Source organism: Metarhizium brunneum, chromosome 3 (genome assembly GCF_013426205.1).
Source record: "Metarhizium brunneum chromosome 3, complete sequence".
Lineage (NCBI taxonomy): Eukaryota > Fungi > Ascomycota > Sordariomycetes > Hypocreales > Clavicipitaceae > Metarhizium > Metarhizium brunneum.
In genome coordinates, this window is record NC_089424.1 from 1,324,397 (window position 1) to 1,347,424 (window position 23,028).

General features: G+C 53.6%; 7 protein-coding genes across 7 annotated transcripts; 3 read left to right on the forward strand and 4 right to left on the reverse strand.

Annotated features, from left to right (window-relative positions):
* Positions 1–92: 92 nt before the first annotated feature.
* G6M90_00g056640 (uncharacterized protein) lies at positions 93–2,842 on the reverse strand (the record flags this gene model as incomplete). The annotated part of the gene is made up of 2 exons (XM_014688768.1): positions 93–1,642; positions 1,696–2,842. 2 exons carry the CDS (start codon positions 2,840–2,842, stop codon positions 93–95), a joined length of 2,697 nt encoding a protein of 898 aa, XP_014544254.1.
* Positions 2,843–5,050: 2,208 nt separating this feature from the next.
* Positions 5,051–6,439, reverse strand: aniA (Copper-containing nitrite reductase; the record flags this gene model as incomplete). The annotated part of the gene is made up of 2 exons (XM_014688769.1): positions 5,051–6,100; positions 6,173–6,439. The coding sequence occupies 2 exons, from the start codon at positions 6,437–6,439 to the stop codon at positions 5,051–5,053; spliced, it is 1,317 nt and encodes a 438-aa protein (XP_014544255.1).
* An 857-nt stretch (positions 6,440–7,296) lies between these two features.
* Positions 7,297–8,685, reverse strand: G6M90_00g056660 (uncharacterized protein; the record flags this gene model as incomplete). Its single annotated transcript, XM_014688770.1, has 1 exon — positions 7,297–8,685. One exon carries the CDS (start codon positions 8,683–8,685, stop codon positions 7,297–7,299), a length of 1,389 nt encoding a protein of 462 aa, XP_014544256.1.
* An 894-nt stretch (positions 8,686–9,579) lies between these two features.
* Positions 9,580–10,802, forward strand: vrtJ_0 (Aldolase vrtJ; the record flags this gene model as incomplete). Its single annotated transcript, XM_066130622.1, has 2 exons — positions 9,580–9,721; positions 9,799–10,802. 2 exons carry the CDS (start codon positions 9,580–9,582, stop codon positions 10,800–10,802), a joined length of 1,146 nt encoding a protein of 381 aa, XP_065986915.1.
* A 510-nt stretch (positions 10,803–11,312) lies between these two features.
* On the reverse strand, positions 11,313–12,412 carry vrtI_0 (Oxidoreductase vrtI; the record flags this gene model as incomplete). Its single annotated transcript, XM_066130623.1, has 3 exons — positions 11,313–11,972; positions 12,026–12,092; positions 12,153–12,412. The coding sequence occupies 3 exons, from the start codon at positions 12,410–12,412 to the stop codon at positions 11,313–11,315; spliced, it is 987 nt and encodes a 328-aa protein (XP_065986781.1).
* Positions 12,413–13,207: 795 nt separating this feature from the next.
* vrtA (Non-reducing polyketide synthase vrtA) lies at positions 13,208–18,698 on the forward strand (the record flags this gene model as incomplete). The annotated part of the gene is made up of 3 exons (XM_014688773.1): positions 13,208–13,521; positions 13,580–14,684; positions 14,748–18,698. 3 exons carry the CDS (start codon positions 13,208–13,210, stop codon positions 18,696–18,698), a joined length of 5,370 nt encoding a protein of 1,789 aa, XP_014544259.1.
* Positions 18,699–20,488: 1,790 nt separating this feature from the next.
* LIPA (Lipase A) lies at positions 20,489–21,850 on the forward strand (the record flags this gene model as incomplete). The annotated part of the gene is made up of 1 exon (XM_014688774.1): positions 20,489–21,850. One exon carries the CDS (start codon positions 20,489–20,491, stop codon positions 21,848–21,850), a length of 1,362 nt encoding a protein of 453 aa, XP_014544260.1.
* Positions 21,851–23,028: the final 1,178 nt, after the last annotated feature.

Here is a 23,028-nt window from a genome sequence, read left to right on the forward strand (position 1 = left end):
ACATCCTTCAGGGATGGACCATAGCTTCGGGTACACTAGATCTCATATCCTGCCTGTGGTATTTAACAATTGGACCAGACGCACCTGCAATTCTATGTCGCCAGAACGAGCGCCTGCCGTGCGTATATATTGATACCCTCCTTGGCCAAGTCCTCGTCATCCACTGTGTCCAACGTCCACTGCGCTGGAAACACCCACTTTATCCATTCAACGCTCCAATTTATCGCCGCAAGGCATCCGTCCGAAATTTCTTCATGCCAGTGCCAGCAAGTAGCCATCCCGAGAAGTGCCACCGGAATAGATATAAAGCAGGGGACGAGCACGGCGGCCTCGGGCCATCTGGTCACTATAAAGTACAAGGCCACGCCTGTGATGCCAAGCCAAAGGCCCCCCATTAGAAGAAATAGAAGGAACAGAGCCGGAAGAACCACCATGGAAAACATGGTCATAACAGCGGTGAAGAAGAATATAAATTTGGCGATTGCACGATTGCCGACCGTGTTTAGACGCCTAGAAGCCGTGCCTGCGCCGGGAGCAGAAAACCGATTAATGATTGTTGCTCGGAAATGCAACAGTACCACACGAAAGGAAGGTGATCGCAGTGATATTCGGATCAAATAGGTCGTCAAGGCGACAACTGATAATGAGAGGCCCCAAGTCCAGATTCGTGGCGGGGCCGATATGAGCTCGAAAACTTGCATAGAGAAGATGGACGTAATAAATGACACGGGAATAAAAAAGAATGCCAACTCGGTGAGTTTGTTAATGCCAGATGTCTGTTCAATAACCGTTGACGACTGGGCAAGTGTCATTGACGACACTAGTAAGTTCATTGTCTGTTCGCTTCGACGCTGCAGATCCTGAACATTTGCATTTAATTCTTCGATTTCTTGCTGAATGTCTAGGGTTGCTTTCAAAGTAGCCCCAGACTTTCTCAAGTGATTGGACCAGTCGTGCAATTCCTGCAGAGTAGACCGCATCCAGGTAAGATTCTGCCGTGTGGAGTTGCCAATAGATTCGACAAGCTGTTCATACAGCGTGGCTGTCAGGTCATTATCCAAGTGATCAAGCTGCAATCGCATCTCTGCCAAAAGCTGCCAAAAATCGTCGAGAACAAGCCGGTAGAGTAGAGCCGGAATAGGCGATTCATCACCCAAAAGTGCTTGTGTTGGAGTGGCAGTGAGAAGACGCTCTACTAGATTGAATGTTGGCATTGCGTATTTTCTAGCGAAGTCCCGGTCCCTAGAATGAGGCTTGGGGTTCTTATATTCAGCTCGCAACTCATTGTTGTAGTCTTGGTCGTACTCATCATCACTGGTAAACCCAGATTCAGACCCAGACTCGACGCTGATGCCCAATTCTTCATCGGTGGCTTCATTGTGACGCAACTCCTTGGATCCAGAGGCCCTTTTCTCATTTCTTCTTTGAGCCAATTGCTCCTTTCGTTTCTTTTTGATTTCTTTTTTAGAGATTAAGGGTGGGGGAGGGTCGAGAAACGTCTCTTCTACGCCGGCGATGCGCCAAAGATCATCATCGGTATACGATTCCACTTCGATTGCTCTGGGCATAAAGGTAAGAGAGGGAATTGTATCCTTCGTTATGCCATCCTTCATTCGCCGTGGGGGGTCGAAGACAATGATATCTGCATAAAATGATTAACATGGCTGTTTCAATTCTGAGATAGAGTTTTGTTACCTATCCGCCGGCCTTGCTCATCTGCTCCAGACCAGTAGCTGGCGCCTTCTGGGGCCACGACTCTCAAATCCCGGTTCTTCCATGCTGTCACATTCTTGGGTAGACCGTCAAAGGTACTGTATGCGCGGTAGATGTTGGAGTCTTTGGCTCTTGAGTATAAGTCCTGTGGCTTTTTGTTGGATGACCGTTTCGCCAACTGAGCGTGTCTGAGTAGTCTGCGCGGCGTCATGAAAAATCCGTACTTGTCCAGAAACACATCGCGTTCGACTAGCCACCTGCCATCGCCAAGCCGGCACTCTATCTCGTCTTCATTGAAACCCTTCTTCCCTAAATAGTGCATTAAGCCTAGACGTGCCCATCTAATATGTCCCCAATTTCGACCTCTAGTTCTGCTTGAGGTATTCCACTGTGTTCGTTGACCAATGCCTGGTAGTGAACGATGACGAAAGCGAGTTTCTCGTTCAGCCCAATTCATCCATACTGCGCTCGAGACTTTGAGTTGACTGTCACTTGCGGCGTAGCCAGAGTTTGTGAGATGGTCAAACCAAAATTCCGGATCAACCGCATACAGCTGCCCCAAGGCACCCATGACAAACCGGCTCAAGTCGTTCACCATCAAGACTCGAACCGCGCATGCTTCCGGTCTTTCCTGCAAAGCAACACATAATTGAGCTATTTCTGTAGTAGTTGTTTTTAGAGGTACCGATTCGTCGTTCATGTAGTCTAGGATGGTAATTGTGCTGGATGCAAGGCCTTCGTGCCGCTCACGTCGGGTAATGCTCAACCAGCGGGGATCCCAACGCGCACGGTTTTCCAGATTATTCATGTAAATTTCCGAAAGTGTTTTAAGCCAGTGAGACAAGTCCGGTAGCTGAGATCCCAAACCAGCCGCCTGATGACGGCTCTGGGCATGCACTGCAGTACTATGCTGGCCATCTTGCCTTCTTACTGTCGCTTCCGTATATACTGTCTTCCCCTTGGGCTGAGTTGATGATAATGTTGAAGACTGTGCGAGGCTGTCATCATCCTCGAGAGAGTTGCGTGGGACGTTATAGTCTGGATTCCAGCGCTGTGATTGAGGCCAGTCCAAGGGATATGTATGCAAATCATCGGCCTGAGCTGCAGAAGTTCGAGCTCTCCGAAGCATCTTTGGCTGAGGTTGCGGTGTACGGTGTGCAGAAGCTGTGTACAAAACACGTCAGAGGTATTCGCTTCGGCAGTCGGTGGTATTGGCACTGCTGGACATTATGAAGGATTCTCAAAGATGGCGGAAGAGGAGGAAGAGAAAAAAACCCCTCTTCTCAACTAATGGATGTTCAGCCGCGACCTCGCCATCTGGGACCAAATATCTCGTTTTATTGTTGCTGGCCCCTGGGCCTCCAATTGACGCAAGCCTCTTATCCAGCCGAGAGGCTGACTGCATATTGATAGGTAAAATTGTCTAATATTGTGATCTGACAAGTGGAGCGCGGCCTATCCCAGGGCCTGGACTTTGCGAAGCAACCGTCCTTCAAGAGCTGATTACCCGCAAGGAGACGCACCTTGTCGTTTACCAAACGCTCGGTCTGGGCGTCTACTCCGTACATTGGGCATTACCGAATATTGCAAGCGCCTTTGCCCTGGTTGGTGCGAGCTTCTGTTGCCAAGGGCTGAATGTTGCGGGACGTTACGGGTAGGGCTGGTTCAAGTGTCCTTGGATGTCCATCTAGATCCACCTGAGCAAGGCGTCTGGTTATTGAATTTTATCCAGCCACAGCGGCCGGGTTCTCCTGCGGACGAAATGACGGCAAATAAGGGCCGTGAGCCGTGGGCTGCACCCTTTGATTCGCGTGCCTCATATTGTCGTTTTCGCCGTTTCCATCGATCTTATCCCAGATAGGCCCTGGAACCGCTACTTCTACGCAGTCGACCTGGCTGCGGGAACTCAGTCGTGGATTTGGGATTAGGGCCGACAGTAAGGCGAAGAGACGGAGAGTCGAACTGTCAGAGGAACCCCTGATGCGCGAATGCAACTTCCGCCTGGTAGAGTCAGTCGACGGCTCTGCGAGTTCGAGGACTCTTCTCGCCCAGGCGCGGATATTCGGGACCTGAATACTCCGTACCTTCCTCTGTCTTCAGGTCGTCGATGACTCGGTGAGCTGTGATTCTCATTGGGTCAAGTGCGGTTCGTTCCGGCTGCCGCTTGAATTGCAGCTGCCATCAAGTGGCCAGCTTCCAGTTCCTGCCGATTCCCCCCCACGGTCCATCTCTTAGCCACGAGCTCCATCTAAAACACTATAACTCATCCGTTCTGAGCTCGCCAACGAATTTGCTGCAAGCTGTTGAACTATTCTGCCGCTTCGAGTTTCAAACCTCCAACTCTGGCACCAAAATATGCATCTTGACTGTTGTCGTTCCGCGACTGCTGTTACCGCATGGTTCGGGTATGGAACGCGGTTGGCTTTCCATGCCACCGTTGGCCTACTTCTATCAACGACCATGAAGATTTGACTCTATCGCCATGGTGGTTACTATCCCATATGTTTGAAGCAGACAATGAAATAAGGGAAATGCCGCATAATAAACAAAATAGGTTGGGACATCTGGCCCATCACATGGATTGCTAGAGATGTTTCCGCCAGCAAGAAGTAAGTTTGCAATGGCACCCCAGGCAGGCTCTCTTGAATCCACTGACTGAACCCTGACATAGCCCTAAGAGTCTTGGTAGCTCATAAATCGAATACGCCGGTCGTTGGTGAGCAATTGCAACATATGCACATTACTCTACGCAATGCAAGCTATCATGTCCCGTCCTGTTCGATATGTTTCAGGAACAGAGTCCTAACGGAGTACACACATGCTTCGTCATGAAGCTTCACGGTCCCAGCTTTTGGTTTACGATTTAAGCGTACACTGGCACCAGAGGCCTTCGAATGCGCACCGAAGTTGTATTCATGGTAACTGACAGCCGTCGCAAGCGATTGCCAGCATTCACGAGGCGGGCTACACCCATGGAGGCACTTCAATTGCAAAATTATTGTAGCCCGCCAGCTAACATATTTCAAATACAGACGCTCACTGTGCCAACATCACCTTGACATTGCCAGCGGCATGTCGTAAGAAGATTCGCTCTCTGAAACGCGTCATAAAGATCGCACGTTGCGCCTAGCATTCAAGACATCATTCAACATTTAGGCACCACTCTGTATTGCAATTACTAGAACAATTGCCCATTCTAGTATATACCGCAACTATAGTGGCACAGTTTACAGTTTTATGCTCCGTTACGCCCGGGAACGAATACGTGCCAGTCTCATGCCCACGTCTATGACAGAGTGTGAAACTCCTTTACATGCATACGCGATGACCTTCCTTATCAAGCATGTAACTTGCAACCAACACAAGGTTGGGGAGGCAGATTTCCCACATAGATATCCGGTCTTTGCGGGCCGGAAACATTGATGAACCCCACAGCACCTTTGTCTATGCGAAAAATGGCATGGTCAACAATTGTATAACTGCCCGGGACAACCATCTTCATGTCCACAATGCTCGTACCACCGGGCGGCACGCTCGTCGTGCCGACGAACCGCGCGGGAGGGCTCATCACATCGCCGTCACGGTAGCAGTTCAAGAAGTGGCTGCCGATGACGTGGAAGGCACTGGTGAGATTTGGTCCGGCGTTGCCAAAGAAGATGCGTATCGTCTCCCCGACCCTGGCCTTGAGCGGCGCGTCTCTCGTGAGGGCAGATTCTTTGCCGTTGAAAACGATTGCGTTTGGCTCCTCCCGCAGCCCTCTGGGGTATGAAAACTCCACGACATTCAGAGGACGCCCATAGTCATCGAGCTCTGGCGGCTCGTGATATATCTCGCTTTGCATGACATAGTACTCCCTGTCGACGGGGGGCAAGTCCTGATCTTCCGGCTGGACGTACATGAGCCCGTACATGCCGTTGGCTATGTGGACGGGGACCGGCGCCGCGGCGCAGTGATAAATGTATAGCCCCGGACAGAGGAGCTTGAATCGGCCAGTTTTTGTTTCGTTTTCTTCTGCCGTGGTGAGCGCCGATCCGCCACCCGGGCCGGCGAATGCATGGCTGTCGATGTTATGCGGATTCCCGGTCACGTCGCAGTTCGTCAGGGACAGCTCTACCACGTCGCCGACTCGTGCTCGGATAAAGGGACCCGGTGTGGTGCCGTTGAACGTCCACTCTTCGTACTTGTACTGATTCGTCACTTGGGAAAGGGAGGTGATGGTTTGCAAGGGCACCCGGAGAAGCACGGGATGCTTGCGCGTGATGACTGGTGGGGCGTTGGGGGCCGTTGTCAGTCGGGCTTCCTCTACTGGAAGCTTGTCGACGTCTGTTTGCTCATCAAGTGACTTATAGTATTCGACGCTAGGGAAAGTATCCGTGGGAGAGGAAGCCTGAATATATGTCAACAAGCGCGGGGATTTGGCGGGAGACAATTTGATCCCTTTTCAAGGCGAATCACGTACGGGATTTCCCCCAGATGCGTTACTTTTCCGAAAGAGACCCAAACTGCTATCTCGACGAAAAACCGAGTATGTCAAGCCACCAGCACATATAAAGGCAAGAACGGCCGGGACGCCAGCGACTGTCTTGCGACTGCTTGAGGAGTTTCGAGCTGCGGAGGATATCGGCCGGATCATCGGCGATGGTCTCCACATCGCCGCAGTTTGAATCCCGAAACTCGCCATCGGTCGGCGGCCCGCGGCGACAGAGTTGTAGAACAAGTGCCGCATATTGTCAACAGAGCGACATGAAATATTATGAGCATCATGTCCTTCAAGTATTTCGTTTTTTTTTTGTCGAGAGAGTCAAGGCCTTATGAACCATCTCCCAAAGGTTACACCTGTGGCGCCATGATTCTCGACGTCAAGCCGTGTAACCTAAATCCCAGCTTTTGGTCCAGAGCCATCTTCAGCAGCACTAAGCCTCCAAGACAAACACTTGAAAAAAAAACGATGCAATACAACCTTTGAGGGGACTTTGAACGCGGGACTTCTTCCGTTAAGCGGATGCATGTGGTTGTCAGCAGCCAATATTGGTACCGTGGCGTCATTCACGCGGTTTGAAGCCGATTAAGATGAGGAGAAAAGAGGGCCATACCGGCCCGTTTCCCCAGATCTCTGAATGTTTTCCGCCAAGGTGCAGGAATCCCGAAGCCCGATACCGACCGAGATTCATCCACTGGTTGCCACCAGCGGCGTTGACTGCTGAGGTTTGTGTCTGGCGCAGGAAGCGCTACTCTGGTTGACCAGATTCATTCCATTTAACACTACTAGTGTTGGTTTCCGAGGAGATGTATAATTCGAGAATACCCACCTCCCTGATGCAGTTCCTATCCAAACAGGCTGCATACATCCGCATCCGGCATTGGGGTATCCAACTGCTCGAGTAGGGCCTAAACGATGCCGTTTGGAGCAAAATTGACATGTCACAGGGCCGTTGTCTACCGTCCAAGCCCTTTGTATGAGTCAGAAATGGTCATTTGTGCTGCACCTGATTTGAAAATGTTTGTCGACACTTGCTATGGTATATACATGAGCAGGATGGAGACACCACCTATGCCTTATTATGACGTAGCAACTCGCACTGATCAGAATATTGAGCTGTACTCGGGCAGTACGTTGTAACACGCTGCAGCCCTCATCCTTTCCGACTCGTTGCCGCCCCCTCCGGCTCGAAAAGCATGGGGGGTTGCGCCCTGGACACCAATCTGGAGAGGTAGTTTCAGAACAAGGCTCGTATGGGCAGCTCCAAGGGAAATACTGAGCCGTAAGGAATACACCCGGGAGATGAGGCATGAATCAAACGACGGCGGGAAGAAGACGCTCTTGTCGCTGGGAATGCTGAACTGAATGTCCATGGCCGATGTGAAGCATGTTGACGGTCTGGCGCCGCCATCCTCGTTGGTGCGGTTGCGAGTCAAGGTCTCATCAGGTCGGTTGAGCGAGTGGGAAGGGTCCAAAGGATATGATGCACGCCGTCGCTCCAACTCCGCAATATCAGGATCCTTGTTCCAAACGAGTCCCTCGGCCTGCTCGTCAAATAGTTTGTGGCCCGTTGTATGTTGGAACGGTTGATCCTCGCCTCTGTCCCAGGTTTCGATACTGGGAAGGCGATTGAGAGGCGAAATATTAAAAAAGGTCGTGGCAATAATCTTTCCCGATACCGATTTTATCCGTGGAGGCGTGTAGAGCGACGAAGCAGGTGCGAAGACCAACTTTAGTCGCACCAAGGACCATGATGCCCCTGTCTCGTCTGGCGACAGCAAAACAGCCTTGGGTTGTGAAGCCGATGCTGTCAATATACCTTCACGCCCCGTGAAGAAGGTCTTCCAAAGACACTGTGTCTTGGAAAGTACATATCGACGATTGTCGGTTGTGATGTCGAGCGGCGCATCTTCAGGACTTATTGGAAGAATCCGGATCGTCTTGTACGCAGTGAATAGGCGCACCGGTATAGGCGGATCCAACACATCTCTTGTACCAACGGCGATGATGCTGTACACAACCCTCGCCCCATCAGGGCTCTGGTCGTCACCTGGGCAGAATCCCATGGAAGGAGGTAGTCGTAAATGACGTTCTTGAACTGCCGCGTTCTTGCAACGGTGTCGACACGAGCCCAAGAGCAACTGAGCGGGCACCACGAAATGAAAGGGGATCGTGTACATCTTGCTGGCTTTGAAGAGATGGCCTGATGGAAAGGAAGCGTCGTCTATCGGCATGCATAGCTTCAGAAATGGCCTTGTTGCGCATACGGGATCTGGCTGGACGAAGTTTCGGGTTGCGGCGCTGCCCACGAATAAGATGTCGATGTTGTGGAATAAAACGTCGGATGGCGTTGAAATCGTCACATGGCCGGCGATGAGACTTCCAGGCGTGTAGATCTTGTAGGTGTAGTGCTGGTCAATCTCGATGTCCGCCCGGATTTTGTTATCAGGACAACGCTCGGGACAGATGTTCTCGGCGATCTGGGCAGACATGGTGTCATAGGGTAGCCGTCAACAGTTGGACGACGGTGAATAGTATTCGCATGCTGGCTTGCGCCAGATTATTCGAGATTCATCCTTTGCGTATATGGGGAATTCACCTCGACGATATCACGGCATATTGCCTCACTGGAGATTTGAACGGGGAGAGAATTGGGGTGTGCAACATGTGATTGTTTTGTGGCGCAGGATGGAGGTGACGGCATCAACTCTGGCCTTTGCCACCTGCAGAGGCGATGTGTTGATGGCTATAGCACAGACCTTATGCGGTTTAGTTTACTTGAAGAAGAAAAAGTATTACATAGTCTCAATATGCTGTCTGTTATCGGACTATGTACTTGTTCCCCAAGCCTCTCAAGTTTGTGGCGCGTAACTTCCAATAATGCCTCGCCCGACTATCCTTTCTATCCGGAAACTTGTTCCAAACTTGATCAAAATTACATGTATAAAATGATGAGAATTCTCTCATGACATGTTTTCGCTGACACTGGGACCAGAACTCTGATGAGTTTCTCCGGTCCGATTGCTGGTCGAAAGAGCCGCTCACTTCCAAATTGGGACAGTTTCAACAAGACAAGGCTTTGTGAGACAATGCCTTTGATGAAATGTTGCACCGTCTGACCCGGCCGCCATAGGAGCCGCCTGATGGGTTTTGATTCCAACATCAAAACCCGACGTCCGAGTGAATGGGCTGACTTGCGGCCAAGGCTGCCCTCGGAATTTGATCGTCAAACGACACAAAAGACCGAGTATATTCGAAGACTGGGGAGACATGTCTATCTGCAGCATACTTTATGTTTTGTCGTGGACTGCTTTCCAGCGACCGAATTCGAGTACGAAGCAGCACTTGAGGGTTACAGCCGGAAGCCAACACCGTCAGTGGTCACCATGATCACATCCATCGAAGACGTTGGCCAAGACGGACCCCATGGAAATCTATGCAACGGGACGTCAAACGGGCCACCGAAAGAAGCTCCCGTCAAGGAAAATAACTGGCAGCACCCGGGGCCGGCAGCATTCGACCTGCGCAGTATGTTGGCGTCCCGCATCCCCCGTGTCCCCGAGAAACATCAGATGCAACATTGATGGCTGACTACCCATGCGCAGGCGACATTATGACCACGCCCACAGCCCGAATGCTCGACGCCATCGCGGCCACGACGCTCCTCGACGACGACTTTCGACAGGACCCCACGACGCTGGGGCTCGAGTCGCGCGTCGCGCAACTCACCGGCAAGCAGGCAGGCCTGTTCGTCGTCAGCGGCACCATGGGCAACCTCGTCAGCATCAGGACGCACCTCCAAGCGCCGCCGCACAGCGTCCTCTGCGACCACAGGAGCCACATCGTCACCCACGAGGCCGGGGGCATCGCGAGCCTCTGCGGCGCCATGGTGCAGACGGTCGAGCCAGCAAACGGGCTGTACCTGACGGCGGAGGACCTCGCGGCCAAGCTCAACAGGGGCACCCTCGTGACGGACTGCCCGACGCGGCTGGTGTCGCTGGAGTGTCCGCTGGGAGGCGTGGTGATGCCGCTCGCCGAGTGCCGCCGCATCAGCGAGTGGGCGCGAGGGCACGGCGTGCTGCTGCACCTGGATGGGGCGCGGCTGTGGGAGGCGGTGGCCGCCGGGGCGGGATCGCTGCGCGACTACTGCGCGTGCTTTGACAGCGTGAGCCTCTGCTTCTCCAAGGGCCTGGGGGCGCCTGTCGGCTCGGTGGTGGTTGGGAGCGAGGCCTTTCGCGAGAGGGCGAGGTGGCTGCGCAAGTCGATTGGCGGGGGGATGCGGCAGGCGGGCGTCGTGTGCGCGGCGGCGAGGGTCGCTGTGGAAGAGACCTTTTTGGGCGGTAAGCTGCAGGGGGCGCAGGAGCGGGCGAGGCGGATTGCGGGTTTGTGGGAGGGGCGCGGCGGCGGGCTGGTGTATCCGGTTGAGACGAACATGGTTTGGCTGGATCTCGAGGCGGCGGGGGTGAGCGAGGGGGATTTTGTGAGGAAGGGCGAGGCGTTGGGGCTGAAGATGATGGGGAGGCGGCTCGTCGTGCACTATCAGATTGGGGACGAGGCGGTTCGTCGGTTGGACGAGCTTTTTGGGAGCTGTTTTGTGACACGGGCGTAGCTGGGTGGGGGTGGGGAATATATATCAATTGATATATATACATCAATATATTATGCTTGTAATTGCCTTGACTAATGAGCGATACAATTCAAACTTTAATATATATATATATACATAGGTGCATACAGTGAGAGACGGGAGCATTTGACTAGAGCAGACATTCAATGCTGCGCTTTATATTATACGATATCCACGTATACTTCCTAATGGGCAGATGTATTCTTGTACAAACTATATTTTAAACGCCATCTGCATCCGCCAAGCTTAGCCTCCACATCAACGTCGCAGCAACGTCAACGGCCGTCGTATCAAGTTGCTCGTCTCCAAGTTTACAGCCGTGACATTTCCGTCATGCAACTGCAAACATCATATATGATTCGGCAAGGTGACGTGTAATCCAGCGAATACCTTCTATTAAGCACGGCACGAGCTACAAACTGCAACAAACGTTTCTCATCCCAACGGACCAATATCCCTCTACACACCAGCTATATCCGCCCTCCCCTCTCTTCACACCACAATACTCTCCATGCGCTCCATCCCCCCCGTCAAGATGGGCATCTTGTCCTGCTCCTCGTGCGTCTCCCTAAACACGTCAAACTTTTCGTCGTGCCACTGCTTCGCCGAGACGTGCCGCCCCGTGCTGTCGGTGAACTGGATGCGATTCTCCGCTCTGAGGAAGTAGGCAATGCTGTACCGGTCCTCGTGCTGCAGCCCCCGCGTGGGAATGACCTTGTGGACGGCCGAGCGGAGGCGGTTGCCCGAGAGGAAGCGCAGAGTATCGCCGACGTTGATGATGGCGTGGCGCGGCTTGGGGGCCACGAATCGCCATCCGGCGGGCTCTTTGGACAGCACCTGGAGTCCCCATTGCTGGCAGAGGAGGAAGGTCAGGGTGCCGATGTCGGTGTGCTTGTTGTGGCCGACGCCGAGGGCGAGGGAGTCCTGCTTGGGGTAGCGGAACATGGAGAGCGTTGTGAGGGATTCTTTGCCTGGCCGGTGAAAGTCGACCAGCTTGGAGGACTGGTTGGTGTTGAGGCAAATGTCTAGGTGGCCGAGGATGCTCATGCATACGTGCTGCGCGGCGTTGGTGAAGCGCAGGAAGAGGTTGTGGTTTTCCTTGATGGAGGGCGCGAGGTTGCTGTCTTGTCCTAGTAATTCGTCTCTGGAGGCCTGGGTGCTGGTTGGTAGGATATTCAGTTGCGCTTGGGGTGACACGGTCATACCTTGAGGGACTCGTAGTAGTCGAGGTGGTTTCCATCTGCGCCCGTTGAGGTTGCGACTGGCTCGTAACTATTCTCCAAGGTGAGTTGCAGGTTATTACCGACGCTCTCTCGTGGTTTCACAACGTACCCGTGGGTGTCGCTCTGGCGATCGTCCTTCATTTTCTCAGCTACATCCTGAAGAAAGTAGTTTGCCATGAAATCAAGGACGGCTTGCCAATCCTTCAGGAAGGTCTCGTCGCAGCTCAGATCTAGATAGAAGAAGCCTTGGCCCTCACACGCCGAGAGAAGCTTGTCTCTCTCACCAGCATCGTTGCACTTGAGTCGACCCCAGTCGATGACACTGAGAGGTGCTTCAGGGAGAGGTATCGGCTCCAAAGGTGCGCTCATTGTGGACACTGTCGGTTAGAGTATTCGAAACAAATTCTTCTTCAAGTGGAGAGTGGAAACGATGGACAATAAATGCATGTAAAGGATCGTCTTGCAATTATACTCTGCGACTGGCCGCGTCCACTTGCCATCCTCTGGCAATGGATACCCGACTCATTCATCTCAGCCGGTTTTTATATCCATCATGTGGTGATTTAACCAGAAAATGGTACGATGGAATCGATCCTCTCCAACTACCTCGATGATCGGCTTTAGCACGGCCAGGACTCAGCGCATTGTGTTGGCCGGTGCAACAATCAGCAGGAGCAATTCCTCGCCGAAGCTGACCGGTCAAATTTTCTGCGGAATTCGGGCTCTGCGAACTGCTTCCAGGTGAAGATTCTGTTTCGGGTCACTACGGGGGAGTTGTTACGCCAGCCAGCTCCAGGAGCGTCGGCTTTTGTCTGTGAAGGCGGCATCGGGTTTTGCAGGCCGCTTTCGAGACGGCGCAACGACGGAAGATACCTCTTACGCGGCTCATACGATGCTGCTAATACCGTTACCGTGTAACATGCTGCGAACTCGTCGTTGAATCCGTCCCGCGATGGGGTTCGTGTGCGGCTGAGGATGCCCGTTGTGTTTGTGATGCAAGGTTGAAGCCTTGAAGGGACCCAAAAACCGTGTGCAGCTCACAACACGATTGCATAGAACTCGATGCTATATATATGCCACGCGGACCAATCTGCCATACTCTCTTGGAGATCAGCAACAGCCCCTTTGCCGCCTGCTTCTCACCCAGTTTACAAAGGCGCAACCATGGCGGACGTCTCCCAACCAAGGCTCGTTTACTTTGGCAACGAGTTCCCCAACGACGACCTGAATGAATTATTCCGCAAACTCCTCCAGCACAGCAAAGATCGACGGTTCCGCTCGCTCTCTGCGTTTCTGGACGAGGCCACTCTTGTCCTCCAGGAGGAAATTGCAAAACTCCCCCACAATGTTCGAAGCCAGGTACCTCACTTTGACAACATTGTAACACTCTCAGAAAATGGATACCTTCGGGAACTCGGACTCGGGGCCGCCATGGAAAGCGCGTTGCTAATTGTCCTTCAACTCGCCCTGTTCATCGGGTACGCCATTCTCTTATCCCAAACAACAACTTACAAGTCTGAAGCTAACATGAACCAGACACTACGAAGCAAAGGACGCAGAACTCAATCTGCACAAGGACCACACTGCCCTGGCCGGTCTCAGCGTCGGCCTCTTCTCCGGCGCGGCCGTGGCACTCTCTACTTCTCTCGCCGAGGTGGTCAAGAACGGAGCCGAATGCCTGAGAGTCTCCTTCCGGCTCGGCGTCCACGTCGCCGACTTCAGCAGCAAGCTGGAAGCGCCTCAGCCAGACGGCATCCTCGAGAGCTGGGCACACGTCATCACAGGCACGTCCGAAGAGTCCGCCAGCGAGGAGCTAGCGCGAATCAACAAGGAGCTTGGGAATCCCGAAATCGCAAAAGTCTTCATCAGCGCCGCCGACAAAGCATCCGTCAGTCTGAGCGGACCGCCGTCCCGGATCAAGGCTGCCTTCCAGCACTCGAGCAGTTTGCGATACGCCAAGTCCCTACCTCTGCCTGTTTACGACGGGCTCTGCCACGCCAAGCATCTCTATGCACAGGAGGATATTGATGCCGTCATTGACGGGGCGAACTCCCTCGTTGCGCCGTCGCGGACGCTGCAGATTCCACTGATCTCGTCCAAGACGGGGAAGCCGTTTTTGGCCACGACGGCTGGTGAGTTGTTGCCAGAGATTGCGGCCGAGCTGATCACTGGAACGATTTATCTGGACAATGTGACCGAGGGCATAGTCCGCCATGCCGGGTCCGTTTCCGGCGCTGAAGAGCTGCGGATCGACACGTTCCGCACCTCGATAGTCTTCAAGGGGATTCTGGAGACGCTTGAAAGTAGCTTCCCCGGCAGGGAAATGGTCAAGAATGACATGGTCAGCTGGGTTCATCGAGACTTTGGCACTCGCCAGGCGAGCAATGCCGGGAATGCCAAGCTTGCCATCGTCGGCATGGCGTGCCGTATGCCTGGCGGAGGGAATGACCTTGAGCAGTTTTGGGAATTGCTCGAGCAGGGCCGTGACGTCCACACGACGGTTCCTCCGGATCGATTCGATCTGGAGACTCATTACGATCCCTCTGGCAATACCGAGAACGCGGCGACTACCCCCTACGGGAACTTTATCGACCGCCCTGGCTTTTTCGACGCAGGTTTCTTCACAATGTCTCCAAGAGAGGTATGTTGTTCATGTAATCCAGTAATTTGGCGTATTGTCCGGCCGGATGCTAATGGTCTACAGGCTGAGCAAACAGATCCCATGCAACGCCTTGCGCTCACGACAGCCTACGAGGCCATGGAGATGGCTGGCCTTGTTCCCGGCCGCACCGCGTCGACTCGCCGTGAACGCATTGGAACCTTCTATGGCCAGGCAAGTGACGATTGGCGGGAGCTGAATGCCTCGCAGAATATCGGCACGTATGCGGTTCCAGGCGGCGTTCGAGGCTTCACCACCGGCCGTATAAACTACTTCTTCAAGTTTGCCGGCCCGTCTTTCTGCGTCGATACAGCCTGTTCCAGTTCAATGGCTGCAGTTCACCAGGCCTGTATGGCTCTATGGGCCGGCGAGACGGATACCGCCATTGCCGGAGGCGTAAACATCATCACCGACCCGGACAACTATGCAGGTCTTGGTAACGCCCACTTCTTGTCCAAGACGGGACAGTGTAAAGTCTGGGATAAGGACGCCGACGGATACTGCAGAGCTGAGGGTATCGGATCTATTGTGATCAAGCGGCTAGAGGATGCCGAGGCGGATAATGATAACATCTTGGCTGTTGTGCTATCTGCTGCGACAAATCACTGTGCAGATGCCATCTCAATAACTCACCCACACGCAGGACACCAGAAGGATAACTATCGACGAACTCTCCAGAAAGCTGGGGTCAACCCTCTAGATGTCAGCTTTGTCGAGATGCACGGCACTGGAACGCAAGCCGGCGATGCCATTGAATCAGAATCCGTTCTGGACGTATTCGCCCCTATAAAGCCTCGCCGCCGTGCAGATCAGAAGCTCCTTCTCGGGGCTCTGAAAAGTAATATTGGCCATGGCGAAGCCGCTGCCGGTATTTCCTCACTTATCAAGGTTCTTCTCAGTTTCCAGAAGAGTGCCATTCCTCCCCATGTCGGCATCAAGACGCAGATCAATCCTACGATACCAAAGGATCTTGATCGCAGAAACGCCGGTCTGGCAATGGAAATGACCCCGTGGCCTCGTCCCGAGGGGAAGAAGCGCATCGCCATGGTAAACTCCTTTGGTGCCCACGGCGGCAATACGACGCTTCTTCTCGAAGACCCCCCCGAGAGATATCGACCTCGCATCAGCCCCGAGAGTGCAGACGGGCGTGCTCTACACCCGATTGTCATTTCAGCCAGAAGCAAGAAGTCGCTGCAGGCCAACCTCCAAAACCTCCTGGACTACCTGGATAAGAACGCCGACGTAGACCTGGCTGATTTATCCTACACCACTTGCGCAAGACGTATGCAGCACAACCTGCGCGTTGCGACGGCCGTCTCAAGCGTCTCCGGGCTTCAGAAGTTCCTGCGCACTGCCATCGACAACAAGGCCGGATCTGAAGCCAAGCCTATCCCGCCAAACGCACCCTCGGTCGTTCTCACATTTACCGGCCAGGGTGCTTCTTACAAGGGCATCCGGCAAGAACTGTTCGACGAGATGCCGTACTTTCGCGACCAGGTCCTGCAGCTTGACCAGCTCGTCCAGCGTCTTGGGTTCCCATCCGTTGTCCCTGCCATCACAGGCAGTGATGACGACGAGGTCCTGTCCCCCGTCACCAGCCAGCTCAGCATTGTTGTTTTGGAGATTTCCCTCGCTCGATTCTGGGCATACATGGGGGTAAAGCCAAGCGCCGTTGTTGGCCACAGCCTCGGTGAATACGCTGCCCTTGCCGTCGCCGGTGTGCTGTCCGCCGCCGATGCCCTCTATCTCGTCGGTCGCCGGGCACAGATTACCGAGCAGCGCTGCCATGCTTATAGCCATGCGATGCTGTCGGTCCTGGGGACCCCTGAAGAGATTGACCGGGTGTTGAAGAGCGGCGCGGAGACGGCAGCCATCCGATATGAAGTCTCCTGCCAGAACACGCACACGGATACTGTGCTTGGAGCTTCAAAGGTTGACATTGACACCATCCGCAGGGTTCTCGAGGCAAATACTTTCAAGTGCGTGTCTTTGGAGATTCCGTTTGCCTACCACACGTCTCAGATGGACGCTGTCGTGGACGAGCTGGAAGTCCTGGCACAGACAATCCCCTTCAAGGCTCCTAGTATCCCCGTCCTGTCTACTATGCTTGGGGCTGTTGTTTTTGATGGAAAGACGATTGGCGCTGGCTATCTTCGACGTCAGACTCGGAGTTGTGTCAAGTTTGCGGCTGCCGTTGAGGCTGCGCGGGATCTGGGAATCGTCGATGACGGTACGATCTGGATCGATGTCGGTCCTCATCCCGTCTGTGTCGGCTTTGTGAAGAAGATTATCCCACAGGCGAGAATTGGGTCATCTTGCCGACGGAACGAGGACAATATTTCGACCGTCGCCAAGACGCTGGTTACTCTGCACCTCGCTGGCATTACGCCCAACTGGAACGAATACTATAGAGCCAATGAGAAGGCGTACACTTTGCTCAACCTGCCCAAATATTCTTGGAACGAGACAAATTACTGGATTCCGTACTATGGCACGTGGGCTCTCGACAAGGCCCATCTGAAGTATGGAGGCAAGCCTGGAAACAATCGTATCAATGGGGCATCTGTTTCTTCTGGACTTCGAACCTCCACTATTCACCAGGTTACCCATGAGGTTATTGAAGATACCAGAGCATCTCTACACGTACTGTCTGACATTCAGCATCCAGAGTTCCGTGAAGCTGTATACGGCCATACCATGAATAAGTGCGGAGTTGCGACATCATCCATCTGGACAGACATGGCGTTAGCCGTAGGTGAATACCTCTACAAAAAGCTGCAGCCGCAAGTCAAAGACGTCCACATGAACGTTTGCAATCTCGAAGTCCTTCACGCGCAGGTCGCCAGCAAAGCCAAAGGCGCCTACCAGCCCCTGGCCCTCCACGCCGACCTGGACTTGGACAAGCAACACATGTCCCTTGCGTGGTACAACGTCAACCCAGACACGTCGGAGCGCGAGGCCGAACACTTCGCAACGGCAGCCGTCCTCTTCGAGGATCCCGCAAGCTGGACCACGGAGTGGAAGCGCACCGCGCACCTGGTTCTCGGACGCATCGAGGCCCTGCAGCAGCTCGCCAACGAGAACAAGGCCAACCGCGTCTCCAAGCGCATGGCCTACGCCCTGTTCAAGAAGGTGGTAGACTACGCCGAGCAGTACCGCGGCATCGACAGCATGATTCTGCACGAGTACGAGGCCGTGGCCGACGTGACTCTCGCGAAGGATCGCCACGGCACCTGGCACACGCCTCCTCACTGGATCGACAGCGTCTGCCACCTCGCCGGCCTCATCATGAACGGCAGCGACGCCTCAAACACCGACGACTACTTCTACGTCACGCCCGGCAGCGACAGTCTCCGGTTCCTGAAGCCCCTCGAGCCAGGGGGCAAGTACAAGAGCTACGTGCGCATGTTCCCGCTGCCCGTCGACGCGGGAAACATGCACGCCGGCGACGTGTACATCCTGCAAGGGGATGATATAGTCGGCGTGTTGAGTCAGATTCGCTTCCGGCGCGTGCCTCGACTACTGATGGATCGCTTCTTCTCTGCGCCCTCTGCGCACAACGGCGAGATGATCTCTTCCTCTGCCGCTCGTGTCAAGAGTACACCGGCACCGGTGTCTCCAGAGGCCGTTCGTACGCCCAAGACTGTTGTGGTCGCTGCCGAAAAAGCTGTGGTTCAGGAGTCGGATGGAGGCGGTCTGACGAGCGCATCCTCCGGCAGCAGCGATGCCAGCGCGGAGATTCACACGCCCCCGGAGGCGGTGGAGGATACGAGCGTTGTAGGGCAGTGTATTCAGATTATTGCGCGCGAGACCAACTTGGACATGGGGGAGCTGACGGCCGACGCTACCTTTACTCAACTTGGCGTCGACTCGCTCATGTCCTTGGTCTTGTCGGAGAAGTTTCGCAACGAGCTTGGAATTGATGTCAAGAGCTCGCTGTTTCTGGAGTGCCCGACCATTGGCGAGGTCAAGGCGTGGATTGATCAGAATTGCTGAGAATGTAGCAGGGTCGAGGTATTGTCTGGGAAGTATTGACAGCCAGGGGGATCGCTGAGGCGCCAATGGATCTCTCCATTAGGGCCTTGGAAGCACGTGTATTCGAGCATTGGAGCTCTTTTTAGTATCATTTTGGTAGTAGATGACTGAATCGATTAACAGGAACTGTTAGAACTTGGGCTTATTGGCCCTAACAACTTGTAAAGGTTCGCTCGCCCACAATCATGATGGCCGGGGCCAACTTTGTCGATGGGAGTAGCTGCGTGCCGTCAAGCAGGATACTGTATGATGCCTTGTGCTCTATGGAGTTAGTCAAGTTGAGAGAAAACCGAGGTTACGTGTGCTCAAGGTATATGGATGCGAAAGGTGCATGTGGATAATACGTCGTCTCCCATCTCATTCCATCATCCGCTGCACTGTCAAGCACGACCGGCACTGCGTTCCCGGGCTAAGATATCCCTGCTACGGCAATGTTTATGACAGCAGCTGTCTTTATTATGCCAACGAGGACGGTGGTCTTGGGCAGTAGTAGACGATCGTCTCTAGCCGTGTAGCGGGATAATGACTTGGATGCTGGCTCCTGCGTTCTATCTGACCTAGTTGGCGTCCAGGGACCAGAACACGGGACAATTTGGCCGATGATTACGGCATCACATGTGTATCGGTGCTGATTGTGTTAAGCCATACGTTCTCAAGAACAAAAACTCGGTCCAAATTAGATCCCTATAGTTGTACGGTTTTATTTTGCAGGACCGCTTTTACACGGAGACGGGATTGCAACGCCCGTAAATTGGAATCCCGTGATGCGACACTCACGCACGACAGGCCAGAGACGCAGAGAAATAAAGGGCTAGGTTGTAAAAGAAACAACTCGGGCACGCACCGGAATTCGCATTCGCAGCTGCCTGATGCGGGCGTTTCACCAACGCACACACGCCGACGCGGCACAAACCAGACATGTCAATTTGCGCGGACGGTGCTCGCCGCTCGGACGGGGTCGGTCGCCTTTGGGGTCGTATCTGCCGGCTTTCCTTCCTAAACGGGCATCAATTGATCTAGCGTCAAGGTGCTATAAGCTTTTACCCCGGGTTTGGCAACCAACCCCCAGTAAACCCCTTCTTCCCCGCAATGCATTGCTGATGCTACTATCATACTAGTATCTGGGGACTGATCGCGCCAACTCTCCGCATTTACCGTGCGGACAATGCGCCCCCGGACTTGTTGGCGCCCCGTGACCGGATGGGATGGGATGGGTAATCTGCTTGCAGGGAGATGTGTGCCAACAATCATCTGTGTGCACATGTGGGCTAGGTGACCAACCCAGGGTTGATAAACTTTGCCGGGCATCTAACCTTAACTTGACAAGTGTGGTAAAACTCCGACAGGACAACTGAGATTCACATGTCTCTCATTGATAATCTCTCTCTATTGGCCCTCCACCCCTGTCCGGCCGCTAGGTGACAATACTTCACGTGGCCGACTGTATGTGTGGGCGCGGCCTCCTGGTAATGAACTGGCTTGCTAAACTCCCAAGTCCGACTTGGCGCGTTATACACGGGGCTATCGAGAGTTGTGTTCAAGGCTGAAATCCGACTCGAGGTCAGAATGATTGCTTCGCTTAGACCGCCGAGGGCCAGGTCTCGTATAGCCTCCGAAAGAGCCAGCACGGCATGTGATGAAGCTGTCCGGATGGCTATAAAAAGCGATGAATCGTCCAGATGGAGAGTCAGTATAGCAATAAACGGCACGAGCCTTTGAAAGTCATCAAAAATCCTCGCACTCTCTCCATCATGGCTCGTCTGTGGCTTTCTCTGCTCACCTTGACAATTTGCGTCCTGGCACCGGTGTCATCACACCCTCTCGTAGAACGGGCCGGCCCAACGCTCCCTACTCAGGACTCATTCTACTACGTTCCTGATGACATTGAGCAGTATCCTCCAGGGGCTATCCTCAGAGAGAGAAAGCCCCCGGCTCCCATTGCTGCGTTTGGCTTACTCAAGGCCAACCTCAAGGACAGCCGTCAGATCTTTTATCGGACGACGGACAGTTTCGGCCGCGCAACCGCCACAGTGCTTACCGTCTTGGTGCCTCACAATCCAGATTACACCAAAGTCTTGTCCTATCAAATCGCCGAGGATGCCCCAACCGTGGACTGCGCTCCGTCCTATGCACTCCAACTTGCTTCTGCAACCGGTGGCTTCCTAGGCACCATCATCACACAGGCAGAGATAATTCTCATACAGGCTGCTTTGGAGCAAGGCTGGATCATCATCTCCCCAGACCATCAAGGGTCCAAGGCGGCCTTTTGCGCCAACGAGCTCGCCGGGCACGCCATACTCGACGGCATACGAGCCGCTCTACTCTCCTCAAACACGACAGGCATCAGCAAGGACCCGGCCATCGCACTCTGGGGCTACTCGGGCGGTTCCATCACCTCAGCTCGGGCAGCTGAGCTGCAGCCCTCGTACGCACCGGAGCTCAAGATCCTCGGCATGGCCATTGGAGGCACAGAACCCAACATAGCCAACGTGATCAACGACGCGAACAAGGGCCCGGCCGCGGGTTTGCTTCCGTCAGGATTCCTCGGACTCGGAAACGAGTACCCCGTCGTCGAGGAGGCCATCAACGCCAACCTAAAGCCCGAGCATCGACAGGCCTGGGCCAAAGTAGAGACGCAGTGCCTGTTGGCGAATGGTCTCGATTTCGCCTTCAAAGACGTTGCCGGCATGATTAACGATTTGCCCGGGCTGCTCGCACAGCCAAACATCTCCCGGGTCATTGCCGAGAACAACATGGGCTACCGGGGTGTTCCGAAGATGCCCGTCTTTCTGTACAAGGGCGTGTTTGACGAGGTCAGCGCGGTCAAAGACACGGACGACATTTACGAACACTACTGCGCGCGCGGGGCGTCGATCCAATATGTGCGAGACGCGCTGGCCGAGCATGGCATCGCGGCGGTTACACCGGCGCCGAAGGCGCTGCTGTTCCTTAAGGACGTTTTGAACGGCCGCAAGCAGCCACAGGGTTGCTCTAAGAAGACGGTGGTGTCGTCTCTGCTTGACCCTGAGGCCGCCAGGATTCTGCCGGTGACGATTTTGCGGGCATTGTTGGATCTGATTGGCAAGCCTATTGGACCACTGGCAGTGGGTTGAGCGAATGGGGTGTGAGTTTTTATCAAGTTGTCTAGTTGGTTATGTTGCGGGTGTTTGGCGAATGAAGTCGTACACAATGCTGGGTCTTGTTTTCTGCTTGTGTTTTAAACTAATCTTTATCAAGTTAAAATGTCACATGGTTACATGAAGGCTACGATGACGGGGCCTAGGGGAGGAGACCTTGACTGAATTGTTGTATTTAAAGAGCTCTTTGGTCAACGGGCCTTGAGGAAAGCCAAGCACCTTTGATCGAATACCAAAGACTGTTATTAGATGAATCGAGCTATGATACTCCAATTCTTCAGCGCTTGTCACATAGAAAATCTAACCCTGCAAGTCCTCCCTCTCTTTCTCTCTCTCCATCAATCACCTCTGTCTCTTCCAATAGTAAAACTACTCGCAAGTCCTCGACACTCCAAAGCCCCCAAAGCGCTGTAACCTCGTCGCCCCAGCCTTGCTGACGTTGGCCGCGGCAGTTAAATCAGCAACGTGACCACAAGGCCAGCATGATACCAAATACATGTGAGTGCCTGTTACGACCAAGGATTGAAACTGACGAGACGCAGAGGGTAAAAAGATTTGACGGCCAGTATATAAATAGGGCCAATTTCCCACCGTCGCCCTGTTTTCCCCGTCAATATGCCAAAATCCCCTGTGTAAATTGCTGTTGATACTCTCAACAGATTGGCACTCTTTTTGCCATGTATTTGAAGAACTGGTGCAGCTAAGCACGAAGGCAACTAAATAAAGTCGTTATAGCTAGTAACGAATTAAACACAGAATCCATGGCAGACTATCATTACCCACAACGTCATGCTGTTCACCAACAGGATCAGCGAACGGTCCGGATAGACGAACTGCGGAGGATGGGCGCGAACCTGGGCCAGCTTGGGAACCCGCAGGAGCATTCAATGTTGCCGGGAGCAACACCCGCGGCAGGACCTCCACACTAGTAATACTTTTACTTAATTTAGACTAATAGTTATAGTGGAGTCGACGAATTGAGTCGACCAGACATGTTCAACATTGAATCATGACATCTAGTAGGAGCGCGCCATAGAGATTGCCTTGGCATGCAGGGAGATCCCCTTACAGCCGATATTCTACATGTCGAGGTCGAACTGATCTGGTTATATACTTTTTGCCTCCCACTGTAAAGTCCTTGAGGCCCCTATTAA